Consider the following 25,448-nt stretch of genomic DNA (forward strand, 5'->3'; position numbering starts at 1 on the left):
GACCTCATCCCAGCTGTGCTATTAAAAAAGTGCTCAGCCGAAGTAGCTCCAGTTCTCTCCAAACTCTACAACAAATGCCTTAATGAATCTTGCTTTCCGAGCTGCTGGAAAACTGCTTCTGTGGTACCAGTATTCAAGAATTCTGGCGAAAGAACTGACCCATTAAATTATCGCCCTATTAGCCTCCTCCCACTTTTTGCCAAAATATTTGAGACCTTAATTAACCATGCTCTAGTCCAGCACCTTACAGATGCTAAACTTCTGACCGACCATCAATATGGATTTAGACAAGCCCGTTCCACGGCAGACATCCTCACTGTAATCTCTGAACGCATATACCATTCACTGGACAAAGCGGGAGAGGGCAGAGCGGTAGCTCTAGATATATCTAAGGCTTTTGACAGGGTATGGCATGAGGGTCTCCTCAGGAAGATTAGATCTTACGGTATCACTGGTAGAATACTTAACATAATTAAATCCTTCTTAGACAAGAGAAAAATCCAGGTTGTCCTCGACGGTCGTACGTCTAAACAATATAATATAAATGCCGGAGTGCCCCAGGGATCTATCCTTGGTCCTCTGCTGTTCCTGATATTCATAAATGACCTCCCCGATAAAATTGCCTCTGAGATGGGTATATATGCTGATGACACCACACTCTATAGCAGGCACGACAGGAAAACAAATGAACATATATCTAAAGTAATGGCAGAAACACTAGAGGATGACCTCAAATCAGTAGTGGAATGGGGACAAAAATGGATGGTAACGTTCAATGCCACCAAGACAAAACTGGTTTCATTCAATAATTACAGGAAACCTTCTCTACCACCTATAGCAATGGCCAACAACTCTTTAGCTGAGAGTACGTCTTTCAAGCTCCTTGGCCTAACGTTCACAGGAAACATGAGCTGGAACAATTACATCGAGGGCATTGCCAGGGCCGCTGCGAGGAAGGTGGGCTCTCTCTACCGTGCTAGAAAACTTCTAACACCCGAAAGTATCCTGTACCTCTATAAGGCCACTATTCGCCCATGTATGGAGTATTGCTGTCATATTTGGGCCGGTGCATCGGCTACTAGTCTCTCTCTCTCCTTGACAGGGTTCAAAAGAGAGTCGCAAATCTGATAGGCCCTAAACTGGCATTAAAACTTCAGCCTCTGTCCCATCGTCGAAACGTTGCATCCCTCTGCCTGTTCTACAAGTATTATAATGGTGAATGCTCTGAAGAACTGCAAGCACTTGTGCCCCCACGACGTGAACACCCTCGACAGACCCGACAAGCTGCAAAATCCCACCCCCACACTGTAGAGATCCCTAGATGTAAAAGATCTTTCTACTCCAGTAGTTTCTTCCCCAGAACTGCTAGACTTCGGAATTCCATTCCAGGTCACTGCTTCCCCAACTGTACTGACATGCATAAGTTCAAGTGCAACGTGAACCAACATCTCGCTGCCCTAATCCCTACATAGTGCCCCAGTAGATGTTTCCCATGATAGTAGCCCCCTACACCAAAGTGGCAATGTGCCTTGTTTGGGGTGAAAATGTAATAAAAAAAAAAAAATAAAAAATAAAAAAAATAAAAAAAAGCGATTTTATTTGACCCGCCATGTTTAATAAAGAGGGACAACTCAATCAGAACTATCGAAAATCAGTCTTGTAATAGATACGATTTACTATTAAAATCATGAAATGTCAAAACTACTTGATAAATTTATATGGTTTTTGGAACATGACAAAGATTGCTGTTTTTTTTTTGTTTCCTTTTTTTTTTTTTTAATTAGGTTGAACACTGTCTGGCCTTGCACCAATTTTTCACGTCAAAATTTTTATTTCGTGCAAAGAAGGCCTCTACACACTACACAGACAGGCTTCTCAACCCTGAAAATTACTTTCTTCAGCTCTAAAAGGCCACTCAATATTTTTTATAGCGATTTAGATTAAATCACAAAGTATTCAGTTCATTTTCACAACATAATTCTATAGTTTAATAATGCAACAACAACAAAAAACTGGGAATAATAAAATTAGCCAATAAAATCATTTCTCTTATTTGCTATTAGTAATCAGCCAATCAGAATCGCGTTCACAAAATAAACAAGCCTGAAATCTCTGGAGCAGACGACGTGATATATGTAAACAAAAATTTTAAGTTAATGAAGAGATTGTTTCATCTGCAAATGTCCCTCGAAAAAGAACAAAATTGTATAATTTTCGGCGAAAACATCGACTCGTTTCTTAAAATATATTAAAAAAAATGGATAAATTGAAGAATTGGATGGTTCACAAACTATAATCGATAAGGTTATAAAACGAATTCTGAAGTCAGACATGTATTTATATTTTTCTTTCATATATTTTTTGACTTTGTCTTACGCGTGTTTTGTTGAATGGCAGACGAACACACAGCGACTCATCATAGACAGTTTATATGTTCCTCGGAAAAACCAAACAGTTTCAGTTTTTTTTTTTTTTTTTTTAAAGAGGATAAAAGCTGGTGAAAATAAATAGAAATAGTTTATATGCGTGTCACGTTGGTACAGTGGTAACGTCACCAGCTTTGAATGCTACAGTTTCGGTTCTAGCTGATAGCACCTAAACACTTTTTTGTAAAAAGTTTTGAAATCACGACTATAATAATATATACGAAATCTGGACAAATTAAAATATCATATTTAAGCGTATTTTACGCCCAGGCAAAGCCACCCCCACCCGAGGCAGTTATAGATAATTTTTCATTGAGGCATAAAAATGTTCAAAATGTAACGGGGGGGGGGGAGACTATTAAAACCTAGCACTTGTGTTTACGTGAGAATAGATGTTCTTTCCCTCTTTTTCTCCTTTTTTTCCATTTCTTCTACTTTTACTTTCCTTTTCTCTTTCCACGTTTTCTGAATGTCATAAGATCACGTGATCCTTAAAATGTATTTCTTTTATTTGTTAGGTAACCATGCTCCGTCGACCCTAACTATTTTGGGGGAAAGTGCACTGGGGGACCACCCGAAGACGATCAATATGCACTGGTTATGCAAACTGCAAAAGGTGTTGATTCCGAGAGCCGTTCTTAACATGGGGAGGTTGGGGGGTCTTTATTCAGAAAGGTATTTTCTTATTTTCATCCTCCTCATAATCAATTTCTTAACGACCCCCCCAGTGAATTTTTAAAAATTATTTAACCTCTTCAGTTTTATAAAATGTTGCAATTTTTCATGGACCTAAATTTATTTTTAGTTTACATGAAATATCAGGGAGAGGGCGAGTTAGAACACCTTTATATATGTACTAGCAAAAGTACCTGTCGTTGACTGGGTTCAAAAACAGCCTACAGAAAATGGACTCTTTTATTAAAGTACTAGCGAGGGGTACCCGGCGTTGCCCAGGTGTTTGGCGGTGGGGGGGTAAAAAAGTAAGTATGAGGATCGAACCCGAACCGTTGAGGCAAAGTTGTAAATCAAAGTGTGAAGAAAAAAAAAAAAAAAAGAACGTGCGACGTTAACCATTGCCCCACCGCGAGATGCTAACGGAAACACGTTTGAATTTATTTAATTACTTGTATTTAGCAGGTGCCCGTTTTAATGAGTTAATGAGGTCAAGTTTGACTGCGGGATTTCATTTACTGCGGAACGCTTTTTTTTTTTTTATCCCAAGATGTTATAGGAAAAAGACTAACCCACATGCAGCGAGCGACAAATGTTAAGCTTTATATATATATATATATATATATATATATATATATATATATGATTGTTGAGCTGGACTAAATCCGACGATATGAAATAAAATGGAGGTGACCATCCCTCTTGAAGAAGCCCGCATAAATCGGGCGAAACGTTGAGTATTCAGGTCCTTCCACCTCCATTTTATTTCACACACACACACATATATATATATATATATATATATATATATATATATATATATATATATATATATATATATATATATATAAATTTGCCCTCACATTTAACAAAAACTGCTTTTAAAATATAAGTTAATTTAAAATTGAATATGTAGCAAAAACTTCATGAAAATTTGACCATTAGTTTATTTTTGCTAAATTTTTTAAACACTGGTGTGTTTACGCTTTCAAAATGATCACTACATAGGAACGTTGTTTGAAGGCGTCGATAATGTAAACACGATTTTAGTCTCGTATTTTCATTATTTTCGAACACTGTAAAAAAAAAAAATTTAGAAATATGTTATATATATTTATTTGAAGCTTCTTTTAAATGGTATAAAAGATATGATGATAATATTAAATTAAATTACAGTTACATCATGTTACATGGGGGGGGGGATAAATCTGTGTCTCGAGTTGGAGGTGCCTATTGATTAAGGTTAAGTCCAGAAATTTAATACCCAGTTAAAATGCCAGAAGTCGGCTCGGTTTACCTAAATATGACACGGAAGTCTCTAAAGATGAAACGAAATTAAGCTTTTTTTTTTCTTTTTTTTTTTTTCACATAAAGAAAATTAACAGTTACAAGAAATAAATATTTCAGTTATGAAATGACTTTTTTCAACTACTTTATTGAATTTAACAATGTTTTATATATATAAAAACAAATAATAATAATAATAAGTTATGGCATTCCGGTAATTATCTTGAGACATTTTTTAAAGCAAATAAAAAAAATTTACAGAAAAATGTTTTATGCCAAACTTCTTATAATACTACAAATACTAATGCTACAAATTCTACTAATATTTTCTCTAAGAATGTGATAAATTCCTTCAGTTAAAATATCTGTTGGAAGATGTTCCGTCGGAGACGCCAAATCAGCTATCACAGTCTAGAAAACGCAAGAATGAAATGTCTCTAGATATATGCCAATATTTTTTTTTAATAAATTATTTCCATATGGCTTCGTATTTCGTTTTATGTGTAGTGACTTCCGTTCCGTTCCATATTTAGGTAAACCAAGTCCGCTTCCGGCGTCTTAATTTTGAGCACTGATTTTTTGGACTTAACCTTGATCAATTTAAGTAATTTTTGGAATCTAAAATGGTTAAGATAGCAAGGAGGCGTCCGAAAATTCAGCCTCGTTCTGAATTCAGGGAAAGGTGGATCACGTGGTACTCTATCACCGGTGTCGATGCAGAACACAACCCCTTTTAATAAAGTGCCGAGTTGTTCACTTCGAAAAACGGAAAAAGTACAAAAAAAAAAGGTAATCTCCAAAAATACCGTTAGGGCTTACAACAAGGCCGCCAGAAGAGTCACGTGATCCGGTTGATCCAAAACATGAATCGTGCAAATGGAAAACACAGCCTTGAAGGCAAACTTTGACAAACAATCACAATTTGTTTGTATTTAATTTTTTGTTGATATAATGTTGTTATAAAAATAGGCAAACTTTGAGAAACAATCTTAGGTTTTTTTTAGTTAAAACAGTGTTTATAAAAAGTATTTTATTCAGAACAAACAAGTGGTCGAGACGGAACGCAATTGAACCATGACAATTCCTGGAATTGAACCACGACGATTCCTGAAATTGGAACTGCTACCTACCTCAGAGAATTACAAAAATATCAATGGCCCTTAACGTATCACCCTTGTTCCTCGTTCCTCGTGTTCATGACAATAACGCTATACTTGGCGAAACTATGACATTGTCTCGGCTAATGTTAGCAATGCCAGATGACGTGCACATATTGACATGGCTTGCACAGAGACGTCTGATAGCCAATTCATGCAATTGTCAAATTTGTGGGTCACCATGCGTGTTGGCTCGATATTCCGAATCCAAGGATGGTTGGAGATGGCGTTGCCGAAACGATGGATATCGTAATACAATTAGAACGAACTCTTTTTTTCAAAGAAGCAACCTCAATCTAAGAACCATTGTAATAATTATGTATATGTGGAGCATGGATTTTCCACAAAAAACTATGGCAACAGAAAGTGAGGTGAGTGCCAACACAGTGAGCGACTGGTGCAACTTTTTGAGGGAAGTGTGCACTCAGTACATTGAACAAAACCCAATTCAATTGGGGGGTGTAGATGAGACCTGGACCCCAAAAGAGGTTGAAATTGATGAAAGCCATTTTTACCCTCGGTAATATCACAGAGGAACTGTCCGACGTAGCCATTGGGTGTTCGGCGCCATCGAACGAGGCTCTAAGAATTGCCTTTTGATCGAGGTTCCAGACAGAAAACGTGAAACTCTGGTCCCTATAATTTGCCAATGGATCTTACCCGGGACTCATATAATAAGCGATGGGTGGAGCGCTAATGCATTAGCAGACATTGACTTTGGTATTTACAGCCACGATGTTGTTGTCCACGAAAGAAATTTTGTGGAGCCTAACGACGCGACTATAAATACTCAACTTATTGAAAATACGTGGATGCGAGCGAAGAAAAAACTTTGTCGTCAATTCGGTACATCAAGGGCTCTCTTCACTTCATATTTAAATGAATTTATGTGGCATGAAAGAGTCGGCCCAAATAAATTTTGTGAGCTAATTTGTTGCATCACCTCCATCTATTCTGTCTAAATTTATAAAATGAAAATTAAAAATATAAACTGTTTTTTTTTACATCATATTTTTATAACATTACATCTTAAAAAAAATGAACACCTTGTTTTAAATACCATTTTTATGAAAAACTCTGAATAAAATATTTTTTATAAACACTGTTTTAAAAAACAAACTGTGATTGTTTCTCAACAAAAAATTAAATGACCGTTCTAAATAAATTATTTATTATTATGATATTGAAAAACTGTTTTTGTACTTAATTATTATGCTTGTTTGTCAAAGTTTGCTTTAAATTTGCGTTTTCCGGTTTCGTAATACGGCGATTCATGTTTTGGATCAACCGGATCACGTGACTCTTCTGGCGGCCATGTTGTAAGCCCTAACGGTATTTTTGGAGATTGCTAAAAAAAAAAAAAAAAAAAAAAAAAAATGCTACCAAAGACAAGATAAATTAAATTCAAAGAACTGAAGAAAAAAGTAGTTCAAAGAAGTTTCGAGCATTTATTACTATAGACAACATTTTATAATTAGACTAGTTTTTTTAATCAACAGTTTTACAAGGTTAATTAAGTTCTTGGAACTGTTTAATTGCAAATAAATAAATAAATAAATAAATAATACTAATAATAATAAATAAAATAAATAAATAAAATAAAATAAAATTCTAATTCTTTTAACTGTTTAATTTGTTTTTAATCTAATTATAAAATGTTGTGGGGTGGGCTGTTGCCGTTTAGTTGTACGAATAGCCTCCAACCCTGTTATCAAAAAAAGGGACACGTTGGGTCGTCACCGGTATATATCCAGAAGTTTGTTTACGTATAATTTATTTCATATTAACTACATTGTTTAACAAATAAAAGGATTAAATATGTTTTATTTTATAATTAAAAAAATTTATTGTATAATTAAACATTTAAAACATTAAACAATACAAATAATACGTTGTTTAACAAATAAAAAAGAAATGTAAAGTTTTAAAATGATTAAGTGTGTTTTATTTTATAATTTAAAATTGGCAGATTTGTCGTTTAGTTGTACAAATAGCCTCCAACCCTGTTATTTTTATATTAAAAAACAACCGAATATATGTCAGTCTATGTCACGGTAACATATATTGAGCGAGTTTCTAACAGTATTTTGTCTAGTTTATTATTTATAATACCTTTTCCCAAACTTACCCTCTCCGAGAGAGAGTCGGGCGCCATTTTGAATTTTCCAATACATTGGTAAACACTGCATGTTTTTCGAGCTGAATAAACATGTTACATTGAATAAAAACACAAAAAATATATCCATTTAGGTAGAAAAGTAACTTATCTTGCCTTTGATAACATTTATTTGTTATATATTTGTTTTTTGACAACTTTTTCGAATCTATGTGTACAGTAATACAAACCCCAAATAAAAAAGAGAAATAATGTCAGATGAAGTTTTAAAATGATTAAATGTGTTTTATTTTATAATTTAAAAATAAAAACATTAAACAATATATTTGTTTTGGCTATCCGTAGATAAAAATATGTCTGACGTCACTTCTGTCAAATGGCTTTGTAAACAAAGGAAGGCCAATCTACACCGTTACCAACAATATAAATAAAATGTTCTCGAAAAGAAATAATGAAAAATGAAAATGAAAATGAAAAATGAAAATGAGACGCAAGAAGAAGTGTTTTCGCGCATCATCATAATATCCATCCGAGAAGAATATAAATGTAAAATCAAACCAAAATCTTATTTGTAATGTTCAATGTTTTAAATTATAAAATAAAAATGTTAAATTATAAAATAAAACACGGTTAATCATTTTTAAACTGCAGTTTTCATTTGTTAAACAACGTATTATTTGTATTGTTTAATGTTTAAATTTTTTAATTATACAATAAACATTTTAAATTATGAAGTAAAACAAATTTTATCCTTTTATTTGTTAAATAATGTGGTTAATCTAAAATAAATTATACGTAAACAAATTTCTGGATGTATTCCGGTGACGACCCAACGTATCCCTTTTTTTTTTTTTTTTTTTTGATCACTGGGTCGGAGGCTATTTGTACAACTAAACAGCAAACAAACAGAATTTTAGTTTGATTTTACACCTTATATTGTTCTCGGATGCATATGATGATGCGCAGAAACACTTCTTCTCTACTGTACAGTCACACACACTCGCGCGCGCAAATAACGAGCCATTATTCATTGCAATTTTTCTCTGCGCATTTTGAGAAAAAAAACAACAAAAAACATCTCTTAGCAATGGCACAAATTTAAATACGCCCACACACTTCTCTTCAAAACAACAAAATTAAAAAATAACATTTTTGGCGGACGTAGTTGGAACCACCATCACGTGACACAACTAGCCAATGAAAATTAAGGATATAATCTTTTTTTTTAACGAATTTCCAAAACGCCACAATATCAACAGAATCTAATCCTGTCTGGAGCTATAAAAAGAGCATTTTGCGCCCAACCGAGTCAGTCGACCTTTTAAGCATGGCGTAGACATCTATGTCGACCCGTCCGCGTTTGGACGTTAAACACGCGTACGCCCAACAATTAATTCTTCCACGTTGTGATGGACTTGTTACCCTGATGGACTCTTTTTACCCTTGTATATCTCTCCGCTAAGTAAGCGAGAAAAAGAACTGTTTTCTTCTTTACATAAAAACATTTAATTACCTCAGTCACCGTTCACAAAGAAAACAACCCTTTCTGTTCATTTACCTTTGTGTAGTCACCTCATTCTTGTTGTTTAAAAAATGGGGTGCGTTTAAATCAGAAGGAGTTGTCGTTCGTTTCGTTCTCATTCCTTTTTTTTGGGGGGGGGGTTTAATCTCACTTAAATTTCTGACCCCCCCCCCCCCACTACACCACAACAAGTCAATATTAAACTTCATCTTTCATTATTTCTTTTCGAGAACAAAGTCAAACGGCAAATCGGCCATGTTGCGTAAGTAATAAATGCGCAAAAACTATTAACTGCTTCTTTCTTTAATTCTTTGAATTGCTTGTTTTTCTTTTTAACTTGCCTTTGGTAGCATTTATTTGGGTACTTCTTAGGTGTTGAGTTCCATGGCGACCAGCAGAATTATTTAATGGTCGCTCCCTTAGCCCCCCCCCCCTCAGTCAAGGCTAACGCAATGCGCACGTAACATTTTTTATTTATTTACTTACGTTGCTTTTCACACTTTTACAAACATTATTTATTTACGTGAATTTCATGAATAAAAAAAAGTAACTAAACCCTTTATTGATAATTTGTCACTTTTACAAACATTTATTTATTTACGTTGGCTTAACTCTTTTCGTGAATATTGAAAATTTTTTTTACTCTTTATGAATATTAAATGAAAGTTACTAAACATTTATTAATTTCTCACTTTGACAAACACTTTTAATTTACATGAGCGGATAACTATTTGGTAAATATTTACATTTCACCTCCACAATTTTCTTTTTTAACGACAACTGTTTTTTTTTTGTTTTTTTTACACAGTGGTCACCACTTATCAACGCCCGGAAACCACTCAGGGATAAGGGTTATTGCAAGTACATTACGTTAGTGTGGAGATTTGATGAAGTATTTTCTTAAGGGGGCGGTTCATTAGGAATTTGTTAACGTTGGACTTGAACACATCCAAGTTGTAGTCAGGTGGGAAGCAGGCAGACGGAGCAGAGTTCCACAGGCGTGCAGTTCTAAGAAATTCTATGGAATCCACGTTTTGATTTAGGCACAGATAAAGAGTGGGGGAAATTTTTCACAGTGGATTCAGCTAGACGGGTGTTTTTTGTGAAAGATTGGCGAGGGGGGGACCAGAGATTGGAGTTCAGACGAGCACCTGCCATGGAAATAACGATAAAACAAGGATAGGCTCGCAACGTCTCTTCTGTGGGAGAGAGGTTGCAGGGTAGAGAAAAGGGGACCCCCCCCCACTAAGCCAGGAAGTCTATTTTGTACTCTGTAAAGGCAGGATAGGCTATTTTTAGCAGCTCCTGCCCAGATATGGCAGCAGTATTCCATCCTTGGACGTACTTGGCTTTTATATAGATAGAGAATTGCATCAGTAGTGAGATATCTTCTGGAGCGGTAGAAGGATCCCACCATCTTTCCAGCGACCTTCGCAACAGACTTGATGTATGTGTTCCGTTTCAGATCAGGAGTAAAGGTCAAACCCAGAAGCTTGTCAAAACACGGAGCCTCTCCCAGACGAGAGCCATCCATCCCAATTGATGCTAGATGGGGATCAGAGTGTTGATGATGTAAGGATAGGATTTTGGTTTTAGATGCATTAAAAGGTAACCAGCCACGTCTTCCCCCACTGAACCACGCGCTCGAGATCAGAGGAGAGAGAATCAGAAAGAACATTGTCATTTACAGCCTTTGACATGTTGCCGTAGATGGTCGTGTCATCAGCATAGATGCCAACAAATGATTTAAGTATGTGTTTAGGGAGGTCATTGATGTAGATCAGGAAGAGAGTTGGGTCCAGGATTGACCCCTGAGGGACTCCAGCATTAATACTGCAGGCCTCTGATTTTTGTCCATCGACCACTACTCTTCTGAGCCTATCGGAGAGAAATGATTTAATGATTGAGAAAACATTTCCAGTTATACCGTAGCTGGAAATCTTGTGAAGTAGACCCTTATGCCATACCTTGTCGAAGGCCTTTGATATGTCAAGAGCAATTGCCTTAGAAAGGAAGCCTTTGTCAAGAGATTCACTAATCCTGTGAGATATAACCATCAGCACATCTGCGGTAGATCTTGCAGAGCGGAAACTATATTGTGTGTCACTAAGAAGGTTGTTTCTGCTGAGGTGGTTGACTATTTCTCTATTTAATATGGATTCCAGCAACTTACTCATAACACACAGGAGACTTATTGGTCTGTACTGAGAGGGAGATGACTTATCACCTGAATTCTTAAATACAGGGCAAACTGATGAGGTCTTCCAGGGAGTCGGAAAGCACTTCTCCTTAAGGCAGCACTTAAACAGTTTCGTAAGTATGGGAGCAAGTTCTGGTTGAAGCTTCTTTAACACTATAATTGGGATGCCGTCAGGGCCAGTTGCTTTACTGGAATCAAGGTTCTTGATTAGCTTGGCGACCTCATGCACGGATATTTGTATGTTACCTAGCGTGTTGTGTTATAGGAGGAAATATGGGGAGTTGATGGCCTTCGTCGCATAGGGTATAATTAGCTGCAAAGTTCTTTGCAAATAGTTTGGTCTTGTCTGATGCTGACGAGATGACCTCTGGTCCATTGATAATGGTTGGGATAGAACGCACACTTCCGTTCAGGATCCTATTTGTTATTTGCCAAAACTGGTGGGAACCAAGCCGCTGATCAGCTACTTTGGATTTAACAGACTGGGCATATAGCTCTCTTGCATTTTTCATTACTCTTTTACAGTGGTTGCTGGCAGTCCTGAAAGCAGCTTTAGTCTCAGTGCATCTATTACGTTGGTAGCTATGGAAAAAGTTATTTCTGTGCGCGATAGCAGCAGCACATTCTGGAGAGAACCATGGCTGGCTGTTAGGTTTTTGTTGGAATTTTTTAGATGGTATGAATTGGTCTATGCCTACAATTAACCATTTGGTCAGATCTGATACTATAGAGGACACTTCCTTTTTAAACATGGAGTGCAGAGGTAAATCAGATATGAATGTACGGAAGCTATCCCAGTCAGCCATAGAGTATCGGTATACAGTACGGTGGAGGGGTACGTCTGGGGACTTATTACATTTCGTTTTTATCTTAACTGATACGACGGAGTGGTTGGAGGATCCTAGAGGATTTATTGATAAATAAATCTACTTCTCTGCAACGGACACTGAACCCTTTTTTTTTTTTTTTTTTTATTTTTAAAATAGTATTTGCGTGTGGGTATGCTGACAACAAATATCAATTAAATTTTACAAATATTTTTTGACCCCCCCCCCAAAAAAAATTGTGTTTATTCCGAAAGCTGTTCTTAACATGGGGGTGTTTATAAGGTGGACCTGATAAAAAAAAAATACCAATTTTTTAAAATGAATATTAAAATAATTTCTCACTTTTACAAACATTTTTACATGCGCACATAAACATTTTTTTTTTTTATTTAACTTTTTCATTTAAAAATTAGTACATTTCAATGAATAGAATAATAAATCATGTTTTTGGTTTTGTGTGTTGAATGAAAGTTTTTTTGTTTTTTTTCCTTAAAACTATGAACCACTTTAAATCTTCCGGCATGTGTTTAAGGGTTACGAAATTATCAATAAATCGTCTAGTTACTAAACCAACGTCAGTAAATAAATAAATAAAAATATGTAAATAAAAATGTTACGTGCGCATGCGTTAGCCTTTACTAAGGGGGGGACTAAAGGAGCGACCATTAAATAATTTTGCAGGTCGCCATGGAACTCAACGCCCAAGGAGTACATTTATTTGTGGTATATTACACCTTTTCTGTTGTTCGAAGTTTACAACTCGGCACTTGGTTTTGCCTCGATACCAGTGACAGATTCTAATGACAGGTGCTGGTGCTCATAATCCACCTTTCTCCCGAACTCAGAACGAGGCAGGATTTTCGGACCCCATCTTGCTACCTTAACCTATGAAATCTTCGTTTCGTGACGTCTAGTGCCATTTTATAAAATTAAAAAAAAAATAAAAAAACAAACACCGAAAGTTCTTTTTTCAATTAGAAAATTATTTGCTTGAGTTATCTCCCTTTTTCGTCTTCGACTTGTTTATAAAAATAGCGACTATTTTCCCATGCGAGTTTTCGTTTCACATGTGCGATCGAAGCTCGTTTATAACTTAAATTTTTATGTTATGTTGCTGTTTTCTTGCCCCACCCCACCCCCAATTGTCTTATTCTTATCAAATTTCGCAACCTGCAATTTTTTTTTTTAATTTTTTACTTCCGGTTTCTGCTGACCGTCCTACTACATTGTAATGGAAAAGAAGCCCCTTCCGATTAATGTTTATCAGTTTAAAAATAAAAAAGTTAGTTGGGAATAATGAAACACAGTTAACCCTAAATAATTAACGTACCTGAAATAGGATTTAATCAACATTGTAATCGATAATCTGCAGTTTTTAATTAAAGCTCGCACACACACAAACAATTCTGAAGCTTAGCTTGTGGCCGTTAATGTTTATAAAAATATGAAATTACTTAAATTACTTACAACCACTATTTCTCCAAGGGAAGTTGGGTGTTTTTCATCGGGCCCCACCCGCCATGTGTGGCCACCTATCGTATCATCCGCCTGCTCTCCGCCTCCACTTACATCCTCCTCAACATCATCATCAGTATCCAACACGACTTCCTCCCTCATCGGAACAGTTTTTGTTGGTTTCTGTGTTCGATAGGTATTTTTTATAACACGCTGATGCTTTAGTTTGGCCAATGCAACCTCGGCCTCATCCGCTTCGTGGCTGTGCTCTTTCGCGTTCATTAAAATCGTGATACCGCGATCCGTGCTAATGGCTCCATGACACGAATATGCAACCCGGCGAGTACATATCCAACGAATTCTTTCTCTAGTTACAGCTTTCCTGGTGTACATGTAACCCCCATAGCAGAGTTTCTCACCTCCCTTATTATTCCTGATAATGTCCATTTTTTTTTTTTTTTTTTTTTTTTTAATTGGATATTAGATATTTCATATTTCACCGAATGCATAAAATGGAGGTTGGTTTTACGTTTGAAATGTCGGAGATTGGGTTTTTGTTGACTGGGTTTTTTTTCCCTCTCCGTGTCCTGGTTTTATTAACAAAAAGAACGCCAAAGAGAGAGAAAGAACGAACCCGCTGGAGAACGAAACGAATATTTTCAAAAGTAAAGGAAAAAAAAAAAAAAAAATGGTTATAAACGATTTATCTTTTATATAACTACTAACCCTTTCTTTCATTTTTGGATGGGGGATCACTTTTCTTTTTTATGTGAATTTAACGTAAAATAAGCAGCTTTTTCATGGTCAGTTATCTGTAAAATGAAACATTGTCAGATGGAGTGTAGTTTTTTCCCCCCTGCTTTAAAAAGTAAAACATACAAATACATAAATTAAAACGGGAGGGAGGATTTTCTTTTTGGTACTACTACAGTGGATACATTTTTTCGGGCACCTATCATTAGAATCAGAGGGAGAAATCAGTACTTTAAACTATGACCGAAGTATGAAATAAATAACAAAAAAAATTAAGTTGATATTTACTTCCAAAAAGAACTAGGTAAAAAAGTAAATATAGAAAGTGAAAGAACATGTATCCGTAAATGTTTGGATTTAATTAATGAACACGGGAAAGTTTCATGAAACGTATACATATATTTTTTTTAATTAAAAACAGAACATGAAAAATACATTATTAAAAAGTAGAAAATGAGAAGGAACTGGATGTTCTTTCTTTATTTTTTTTTAACTGGAAATGAATTTCGGTAACATGAAAAAAAAAAAATATTTTGGCACTTCTGCAGTATTCGGGCGAGCGCCATTTGAAAACTAAAACATCTATTGAATAAAAATGTATCAAAATATAATTGTAAAGAGTTTTAATGAAAAGTCTGCGTAAGAAAATATAATTTTAATAAAACAATTTTGTGATAAAAGCAACATTGGATTTTTATAACAAAAAGTTTTAATCAAACATTGTTTTTGAAGCAACATTGAAGGGCCAACAACAAATTAATAATTTAAAATACTGATTTCTCCCTCTGATTTTGATGACAGGTGCTCGAAATAAAATGGCGTCTCCATTTTCGGCGAAACTGTGGTAGTACCTTTTTTAAAGGGGTGAAAAACCTTTTGTTTGTGTGTGAAGAGGGATTTCTCAGGCATATATATATATATATATATAACCTTAACCTAAGAGGTAGACAAACAAAAAATAAATAAATAAATAAATAAATAAAATTTGAAAAAAAAAAAGCGATCAAGCTGAAAACGATTTTTTTCTTCTGAAATTGGGTACAATTCAGATTTTTTAAAAAAATGTCGAATATTTCTTAAAATAAAATTTAAAAAAAAAACAAAAAAAAACGAAGATTGGTTACAGGTCTCCATTTTCTGTTAACTGGTCATGAAGTGGGTGCTCATTTTACATTAAATTTATTTAGAAAAGTGGGTGTTCGGAAAAATGGCAAAAGTGAATAAATAGGTAAAAATTGCACTTTGGCAACGGAAAAGTAGGACCGTTCGTGAAGTGCGAGCTAAGTCCTCATTACCCTAGTTTAAAATGGGGCTAAGAAACACACTTAGCTTTATTTTGGACTAGCAGGGGTACCCGGCGTTGCCCAGGTATGTTGCATTGTTGCGGTGATGTAGTAAGGGTGGAAATAAAAAGCAGCCGGGTGGGGGTGAGAAATAACGGTGGAGAGAGGTTTTAAAAAAAAAAAGTGGTACCGTAAGCTGGGGTGACTCTGGCCACTCAGAGTGACTTGGAGCCCTTTGGTATTTTTTTAGATTAGGTTCACCTCCACAATTTTCTTTTAAATGACAACTTTTATAGGGGTTCGACTATGCTGACTACGAACATTGTATTGAAATTTTGCAGAAATAATTAGTTATCGAGATATAAAAAGTTGTATTATGCATTGTATTTTTTGGCGGCCATCTTTTTTACGCGCATGCAATGTCAGAGATGAGTAGATTTGTTTATGGCGCGCACACGCGCGTAAAAATGGCCGCCAAAGAATACAATGCATAATACAACTTTTTATATTTCGATAACTACTTATTTCTGTAAAATCTCAATGCGATTTTCGTATTCAGCATAGTCGAAAACTTATAAAAGTCGTCATTGAAAAGAAAATTGTTGAGGTGGACCTAATCTGAAAATTTACCGAGCCTTTAATAAAAAAAAAAAAAAATAAAAGTAATAATACGTAAATAGTATATGATTTCTGCATTCTAAGCATAATTTCCAGGTCCTATTACGATTTCATAATTTTACACACATTGTGGTATAGCAGCAAATATTTACCGTGGAGTTATTTACACATTTGTTTTTTATTTTAACGGCTCAAAGTCGCCCCGGGTAGCCAGAGTCACCCCAGCTTACGGTACCTATTTACAATGCCTCCCCACGGGACAGAGTTAGACATCATGGTTGTTTTTTAACGTGGAGAAAAGGTACAAAAATAAAAATTGTCTCAGTCGTGAAGGATTTCTCCTCCTCCACTGAAAGAGAACGAGAAATGGAAGTGCCGCATCTGAAGAACAGATACTACACTTTGATCTTGGCCGGTTGAAACCCGAAACGCGAAGGAGGGAAAGAAGGTGAAAAAAACAACAACAACAAAAAAACGTAACGCGTTAGCCGATGTCCCCATCGCACAAGCAGAAGTTGCGTTCGTTGAAGTTAAGCATAGTCAATCGAAATGCTTTACCGCTTTTTCAAACAGTTTCGCTTTATACGAAAAAAACCAAACAAACGCCCAAGACGACGCCACGGTGGGAATTTTGTTTAATTTGATCAAAAAAGATAGAGACGATGTCTGTTTGCAAATCTCAGGTATTACGAACTGGGAAGTATGCGAAAACTTCTCGCGGAATCTAACCGACGTGAGAACCCTGTTGCAAAAAGCCTTTTATGGACGTACACAAATGCGTGCGCCCATTTTGCCTTAGACTAGCGGGGGGTACCCGGCGTTGCTCAGGTGTTTGGAGGTGTGTGTTGAGCAAAAACAAAAAAAAAAGCGGTAGTAGGCAGGCAGGCTCGAACTTGTACTGCGAAGGAGGAAAAGAATGTGAAAAAAAGAAAACAAAAAAAAAAAAACGTGACGTCTTTGCCGTTGCATACATCGCCAAACCGGGAGTTTAAATTAAAGCTAATCAATCGAAAAGAGGGGATGACTTTCGAAAATATCAGCGAAAAAAGTGACCCTTCCTTGTAGAAACGTGCCCAATTAAAGGTGAAGGAGTTAATGTCTTTAGCCAATTTTTCGATATTTATCGTCCGAAGGGTCGAGCTTCAGAATGATACCGATCTCGTGATTTTGTAGCAGCACCGAAACATAATTATGTTTTATTTAATTACTTTATCACAAATATTTATGTATAATAATCTGAAAAAAGTCTTAATAAAATTTTACTGGTCCTATATTTATCTAAATTCAATTTATTTTTAAAGTTTGGAAAATATAAACTTAATTCAATTGTTGGCGGCCACTGCTTTTAATTTTCAGGCACCAAAAACATTTTTACTTGTTAAAAAAATACACGTTAATATAGAGAAAACAGGCAAAATTGATTTACAAATTTATATTTGAAAGCAATCAAATAAAACTTTTATAATAAGCATGTTGAGTTTGATTTACAATAAACTTTAAAACGTTTATTCGGTTCAAAAAACAACTAGTGCCGAGCATTACGTGGGAATAAGAAAAAATGACCGACACGATAGGGTAATATCTTCCGAGTCTCAATAATGACTTAAAAAATAAAAAAACAAATTACTGGTAGAAATCCACCTAATAAAAGTTACTGTCCGTGCTAAAATAATAACCTTATTTAGGAACCTCCAACCGATTGTGAAGAATGGAGCACAAAATCGGTGACGTCAGCACTTGTGTTAACTATACAAAGTTTTTAATAAGTATGGAACAGCAGAAGCGACTTAATGATTTTTAAAAACCTTTATTCTTCTTTTTCAAACTGCAATCTATATATTAATACGATAGCGTGTGTGTTATTTTCTGTGTCGGGTCGTTTAATTGTTATGTACTTCCATTTCTTGTCATAAATAATTTTACCAAAAATTCTTCATAAGTTTTGGTTTCGGTTTCGATTATAGCTGATGGCACTTAAGTCATCTATTTTTTTTTTAATAAATAATTTTATCAATAATTCTTCATAAGTTTTGGTTTCGATTATGGCTGAAGGAATTCAAGTTATATACATATATATATAATTTATTTATTTATCAATCATAAGTTTTTATTTTGGTATCGATTCAAGTTAATGTACCCAAGTCATATGGATATATTTTTTTTATTTTTGAAATCGCAACTTTATAATATAGATCGATAGAAAATTAACTCTATAATAATATATACGAAATCTGCAATACGACCGGGCTTTGCTGGGCGTTCGTAGCTTAGATAAATACTTTTGCTGTTTTAACAAAAAAGCTACAATAATATCAGAGCGTCTCCATTTACACTGAACATCTACAGAATGCCTACATCAATATATTACATTTGAATGAGTCCCTGTGGAATTTCCACAGGGCCCACTAGTTAATAATTAATCTATTATCATTTTCTTAGTTTAATGATTGATAATATTATAAATATTTGTATATTAAAGATAAAATATTAACATTTAAACAGAAGTCATTTAAAAAAAAAAAAAAAAAAAAAAGAGCAGAAATAAAAATAGGCTTAAATTATTTTTTATTTTTCATTAAATAAATCGTAGATGTTAATAATAAAAATGGCGCTTATGCACTTATGTTACCGTTCTATTGTTAAAAATTGTATTTACAAGTTAAATTGGAGCTTTACGATATTATTTTATCACCTTGTTAGGTGAAAGTACAAAATAGTTACAAAACTCCCTCCCCATGTTAAGAATGGCTTTCTAAATAATAACATTATTTTAGCACATTAACATAAGTGCATAAGTTAAAAAAAGTAATTTCTCATATTACAAAAAAAAAAAAAAAATACTATTCCGTGTTAATGATATCAATGTAAGAAAAAATCTGCAAAATCATACCTTAATCGATAAACTTTTTATACATTTTTTATGCAGAAATTTATGAATAAATAAACATTTACAATTAAAAAAAAAAGGATAAAAATAATATAAGACTTAGCTTTCGCAAAACAAATAGATTTCTTTTTAACAAACCACATAGACGAGAGTTTAATAGTATTAAATTAATTTAAACGTTCGCTGTTGACGAAAATTATATAAATAACGGGGCTGTTAATTGTCAATGTAATGTCATTGTTAACTGGCCTTTGTACAGTTTTTTTAAAAAGACGTAAAAATAAAGTTGCTACTACTTCAATTAAAATAATCAAATCAAAATGAATTTTTTTTTTTTTTTTTTTTGAGGCTGATGCTGGATTTCCGATTTTAACATTGACAATAGTCATATATTCTATTATACAAATATATTTAATATTAGAAACCTGTTATAAAAAAATCTATGTTTAAACTTCATATCGCGGAATATTGGGATCTATAATATAAATCTCATTTGTCTGTTTAAATGTATGTATGTATGTATATATGTATATAAAACTTTCGACAGAGACGACGAATTTTCACGAAATCGGTATCCTTTTGAAGTTCGACCCTTCGGACGACAAATATCGAAAAATTGGCTAAAAACATTAATTCCTTCACCCTGAACTGGGCACTTTCTACAAGAAGGGGTTGCTTTTTTTTCGTCGATATTTTCGAAAATCATCGCCTCTTTTTGATTGACTAGCTTTAATTTAAACCTTCACCACTTTCGGTTTGGCGATGGACGCAACAGCAAACACGTCATATTTTTTCACTTTCTTTTCCTTCTTCGCGGTACTGGTTCGAGCCTGCCTGCCTACTACCACTTTTTTTTTTTTTTTTTATCAACACATACTTTCAAACACCCGGGCAACGCCGGGCACCAGAGCTAGTTTAATACAATTTAAAGCTTTTTAAAAGTAATTATTTTTAGAATTCTGTTTTTTTTGTTGTAATTCAAATAATTATATTATCAATAAAAAAATATTATCGAGAAAAAGCGTTGAGTTCATTTTAACATAATATTGTTTTGTTTTTATTAACAGCTTTAAGGTAAGTGAATTAAATAATGGGTTTATATATCTAACTTTTTTAATTATTTAAACTCTTCAGCTTTAAACATTTTGCAATTTTTATGGGCTTAAATTTATTTTTAGTTTTCGTAACATGAAATATGGGGGTGGGGGGATAGAACGCCTAAAAAATTATTTCCCCTCATATATTTATTATGTAAGTTATTTTCAAAATGAATAAGTATCGAAAATCTCATGAAAATCTGACCATTAGTTGATTTTTGCTAGATTTTTTTAAACACTGGTATGTTTACGGCTTCAAAAACATCACTACACAGGAGGAACGTTGTTTTAAACCATCAATAATGTAAACACAATTTTAGCCTTGCATTTTCATTATTTTCGTATGCTGTAAAAAATAAAAAAATATTAGCAGTTTATTTGAAGCTTCTTTTAAATGGTACAAAAGTTAGGATGATAATATTAAATTTAATTACAGTTACATCGTGTTACATATGGGGGTGGGGTTAAATCTGTGGCACCTACATTATTATTTAGAAAGCCATCCTAAAACATGAAGAGGAAGGTTCTTTGTTAACTATTCTGTACTTTCACCTAACAATTTAATAAATGAATTTTGAAAATTGAAACTATCGTTGGAAGTTATATTACTGATGAAGTTTAATATCAGGAATAGAATCTGACCAAACATCGTTTGCTGCTAACTTTGAATCGGGTACTCTTCTGGTTTGCCAATATGTATAAAATTATCAGTGTTTTTGCTTGTTTACGTCTTTCCCCAACTCGCAATTATAACGTTTTTGTTCTGAAAGAAAATAAGCTATTACTTGCGGAAACGTTGCCCGGGATTAAATGATGATCGACAAATGTTTCACACTCCTATATTTTTATTGTCACCGAAATCAGTGAAAGCGTCCATTTTTCAATCAAATCGATTGCTCTAGTTGGGGACCCATCGCGGTACACCAGGAGGAAGCTTCACATGCCCCTTTGTAGTGACTTAGTCCAAATACATTGTAGTCTACATTGCAAAGTAGAGAATCTACTGTTGATTTTATAAAATTATTTTTTTATATAATGGCTTGAATTTAAAATGCAAAAGTCAAGTATCATGGTTCAATTTTGCACTAAACAGAACGTTTATTATAGACGCGCCTCTGATATATCAAAGAACCTACTGTTGATTTCATATGCCTGACCTTTCTTGTACTGTGATAATGGCTTTGCTAGGATTATAGGGTTTGTTTTACTGTACACATAGATTCGAAAAAGTTGTCACAAAACAAATATATAACAAATAAATGTTATCAAAGGCAAGATAAGTTACTTTTCTACCAAACTGGATATAATTTTCGTGTTTTTATTCAATGTAACATGTTTATTCAGCTCGAAAAGCATACAGTGTTTACCGATGTAATGGAAAATTCAAAATGGCGTCCGACTCTCTCTTTAACAGGGTAAGTTTGGGAAAAGGTGCTATAAATATAAAATTAGACAAAATACTGTTAGAAACTCACTCAATATATATTACCGTGACATGGGTTGACATATATTCGGTAGGGTTTTAATAGTATTTTGTCTAGTTTATTATTCATAACACCTTTCCCCGAACTTACCGTGTTAAAGAGAGAGTTGGGCGCCATTTTGAATTTTCCAATACATCGGTAAACAATGTATGTTTTTCGAGCTGAATAAACATGTTACATTGAATAAAAACACGAAAAATATATCCAGTTAGGTAGAAAAGTAACTTATCTTGCCTTTGATAACATTTATTTGTTATATATTTGTTTTTTTTGACAACTTTTTCGAATCTATGTGTACAGTAATACAAACCCGGATTATAAATTATGATGATAGTCAAACGAATAGAGAAAAAAAAGAGAGTGAATATAAAAGCAATAAAGTTTTATGTCCCTATCTCTACCTCTCTAAAGACTTTTCACACTGGCACACTAAAAGAATCGGTCAAACTAGCAGAAAGCATTTTCATTTTTTTACTTTGTCATTAGTCCCTATTAAAAAAGCGTAGTTCCACCCCTACCTGTGTAAATGTTTATTAAAATTTTTACCTGGTTTCCATCTTAATATTTTCCCTTAAAAAGACGACTTTTGCAGATTTACGGGTATGCTAAAAACGAATATCGCATTTAAATTTTCCGCAAATAAGTAGTTTCCCGTATATTAAGCAATGTCATTTCTTATGTTATTGCTGGTGGCCATCTTCGTACGCGCAAGCGCGCTCTTGCGGAACTCGAGAAACTGTGCGCGTGCCACCGGCAATAATATAAAAAATGACGTTGCTTAATATCCGGAAAACTGCGTATATTTTAAATGCGATATTCGTTTTCAGCATATCCGAAAACTTTTAAAAGTTGTCCTTTTTTAAGGAAAATGTTAAGGCGGAAACCAAGTAAAAATTTACCGTTGAGGAGAGGAGTGTTTCGAGTTAAAATCTTTTTCAAAATACGCATTTTAGTGATAAATACACACTTAAAAATATCTACATATTAGATAATGAAAACACGTAGGCTTATGTCTTGTTGAGGTAAAAAACGGAAAACGAAACGAAGTACAGTTTTCAATAAGGAAGAAAATGTTTCGTTTTCCGGTTCATTTTTGGATCAACGTTTCGTTTTTTTTTTTTTTTATAGACAAAACGTACGCCGGAAAATGTGTTACGGTTTTCATTACTAAATGTGCAGATATTTCAAGTGAAAGTGTGTATTTCTCATATAAAATATGTATTTCTCAAAAGATTTTAACTCAAAATGATTCCTCAAGTAATAATATTAAATAAATAAATAAAATAATGCCTACGCAGAATTATTTTCTCGCTATCAACTCAATACTGTACTTAGTGACTTTACCAATAAAAATAATACCAAAATAATTTACTATTCGGAGTCAACGAACTCCGAATGACACACACACACACACACACACACAGTGACCTTTGTAAAAGAAAAATATGAGTCTGTCTTAATTAGAAAAGTATGAACATGAGTTTCAATAAGAACTTATAAACTGGGACTTATAAAAAATAGCGACTATTTGGTATTATTATACAAACACCGTGACAGCGTTAGGGTTAGGGTTAGGGTTTAGGGTTAGGGGTTAGGGTTAATTCGCTGTCACGGTGTTTGTATAGTTTTACCGACTATTTTGGGCGCGAATTTTCGTTTAACATGTACGATAAAATTCGTTATAACTTACTGTTTTTATTGTTGTGTTTTTTTTTAGTTTTTTTTTTTCATCACAATATGATCTAAATCAAAATAAATTTAAAAAATTAGTTATTTGAAGAAAATACTGAAACACATTACACTCTAAATGATTTACGTGACTAAAATAGGAAATAATAAACTTCATCAACAACAAAAAAAAAAAACAATAATAATCCGTATCTTTATATCCGCGACTACTGTTAATGCTTAAAAAAAAAAAAATAAATTCAAATTTTTTCAATTACTTACAACTATTTTTTCTGCAAAAAACGATGGGGTCTTTTGGTCGGGCCCCACCCGCCAGGTGTGGTCGCCTATCGCACCCGGTTTCCCTCCACCGCTTCTGCTGCTCACGCACTCTTCACCACCACTGGCATCCAACATGGCTTCCTTCCGCATAGGAAGTGTTTTTGATATTTTCTTTTTCCTATAGAGATGTTTGATCAGACGCTGATGTTTTCGTTTGGCCAATTCAACCTCAGCCTCATCCGATTCATGGCTGTGCGCTTTCGCGTTCATTGAAACCGTGATACCGCGATCCGTGCTGATGGCTCCATGACACGAGAGCAAAATCCGTCGGGTACATTCCCAGCGAATTCGATTTTTAGTTATAGTTTTCCTGGTGTACATGTAACCTCCATAGCAGAGTTTCTGACCCCCCTTGTTGTTCCTGATAATGTCCATTTTGTGAGTGGGAAATTAAATATCTCATATTATGCCGAAAATGCATAAAATGGTGGCTGGTTTTGGGTTTTTTTTGTCGACTGGGCTTTTCTCGTGCACTGGTTTTATTTTGTACTTTTAACAATGGGAGAGAAAGAAGAAAGCAGGAACAAACTAGAATTAGGACAAGAAAAAAAAATAACTCAACAAGAAAGGAAAAATAATGTTTATTAAAGATTTCTGTTTCATATAAATACTGACCCTATCCGGCGTTGCTCGGGTATCATTTTATTTACTTACTTGCTTCTTTAACTAAATTATTTAATTTTTGAAGATTTTTAAAGACGCCGATGCTAAGCATCGACGTCTTTAAAAATTGCAATGGCCAAACTAAAGCATCCGCGATGCTTTAGTTTGGCCATTGCAACCTAAGCCTTAGATACGGGCAAAATGAATGCCGATGCTCACAATGTATAAACATTTTGACCCCTTCCTTTACTCCACTAAAAATCAGGAAATTAACAAATTTTAATGAAATTTTCAGTATTTATCAAATAATGATCACGGAATATAATGAACTAATTATATTTATTTAAATCCGAGTGAAAATGTATTATTTTGTTTAAACAAAAAATACCTTTACTAAAGTTATGGTTTTCAGTAGTAAATAAAAAACGCAAGACTTTATTTTTGATTTTTCTATATAAATAAAGCATCGTAATTTGTAACAATAACATAAAAATAAAATAATTTTTACACGAACATTACGAAAAAAGCCCCTGAAGTCCGTATTAATGAATTCGATATAACTTGAAAAAAAAAAAATTAATTTCTCGAACTACCAATATTATCATTGAATTCAGCATTGTTTATTTAATATTTTCACACAAAAAAAATTATAATTGTAAAAATTATTTCTACTTTTTTTTACGCTTATATTTTTAACGTAATCTTTACATGTAAGATTTTAATATTTCCATTGCACGCAAGAACGTATAATTATCAACGTAAAGTAATGTTCATATAATCTTGGAAAATAAAGTAAAAAAATTAAATTGAAAACAGGAACATAGAAAAATAATTTAATTAAAAAATGGCAAAAATTATACGAATGTTCCAGGTGGGTAAGTACGGATGCGCAGAGTTGAAAAGAAAACCAGTCTGTTTTGCTCACCCTCCTCCTCTTTTCAACTACTCGCCCGTTTGTGTTCAACTTTAAATTTCACGTAAACATTATGATAAATTTTGACGTAAGACTGTAATTTTTTAGTGTGTAATGTTTTCAATGATTATAAATTGT

The 25,448-nt window shown here is 34.0% G+C and overlaps 1 protein-coding gene across 6 annotated transcripts in view; it reads right to left on the reverse strand.

Annotated features, from left to right (window-relative positions):
* LOC145247969 (uncharacterized) overlaps window positions 1-25,448 on the reverse strand; it is a 394,038-nt gene that overhangs the window by 212,532 nt on the left and 156,058 nt on the right. Inside the window, exon 1 of one of the 6 annotated variants that reach the window (XM_080109624.1) lies at window positions 23,735-24,296. The exons of 4 other annotated variants lie outside the window; for them this stretch is intronic. In XM_080109624.1, coding sequence (XP_079965750.1) covers window positions 23,735-24,169 — 435 coding nt within the window. In that variant the 5' untranslated portion in view covers window positions 24,170-24,296. Of the gene's footprint in view, window positions 1-13,674; window positions 14,971-23,734; window positions 24,297-25,448 lie in introns of those variants that run through there. One more of the 6 variants, XM_080109623.1, reaches the window with a different exon arrangement.

Source organism: Euprymna scolopes, chromosome 26 (assembly GCF_053919585.1).
Source record: "Euprymna scolopes isolate OS-2025 chromosome 26, ASM5391958v1, whole genome shotgun sequence".
Taxonomy (NCBI): Eukaryota; Metazoa; Mollusca; class Cephalopoda; order Sepiida; family Sepiolidae; genus Euprymna; species Euprymna scolopes.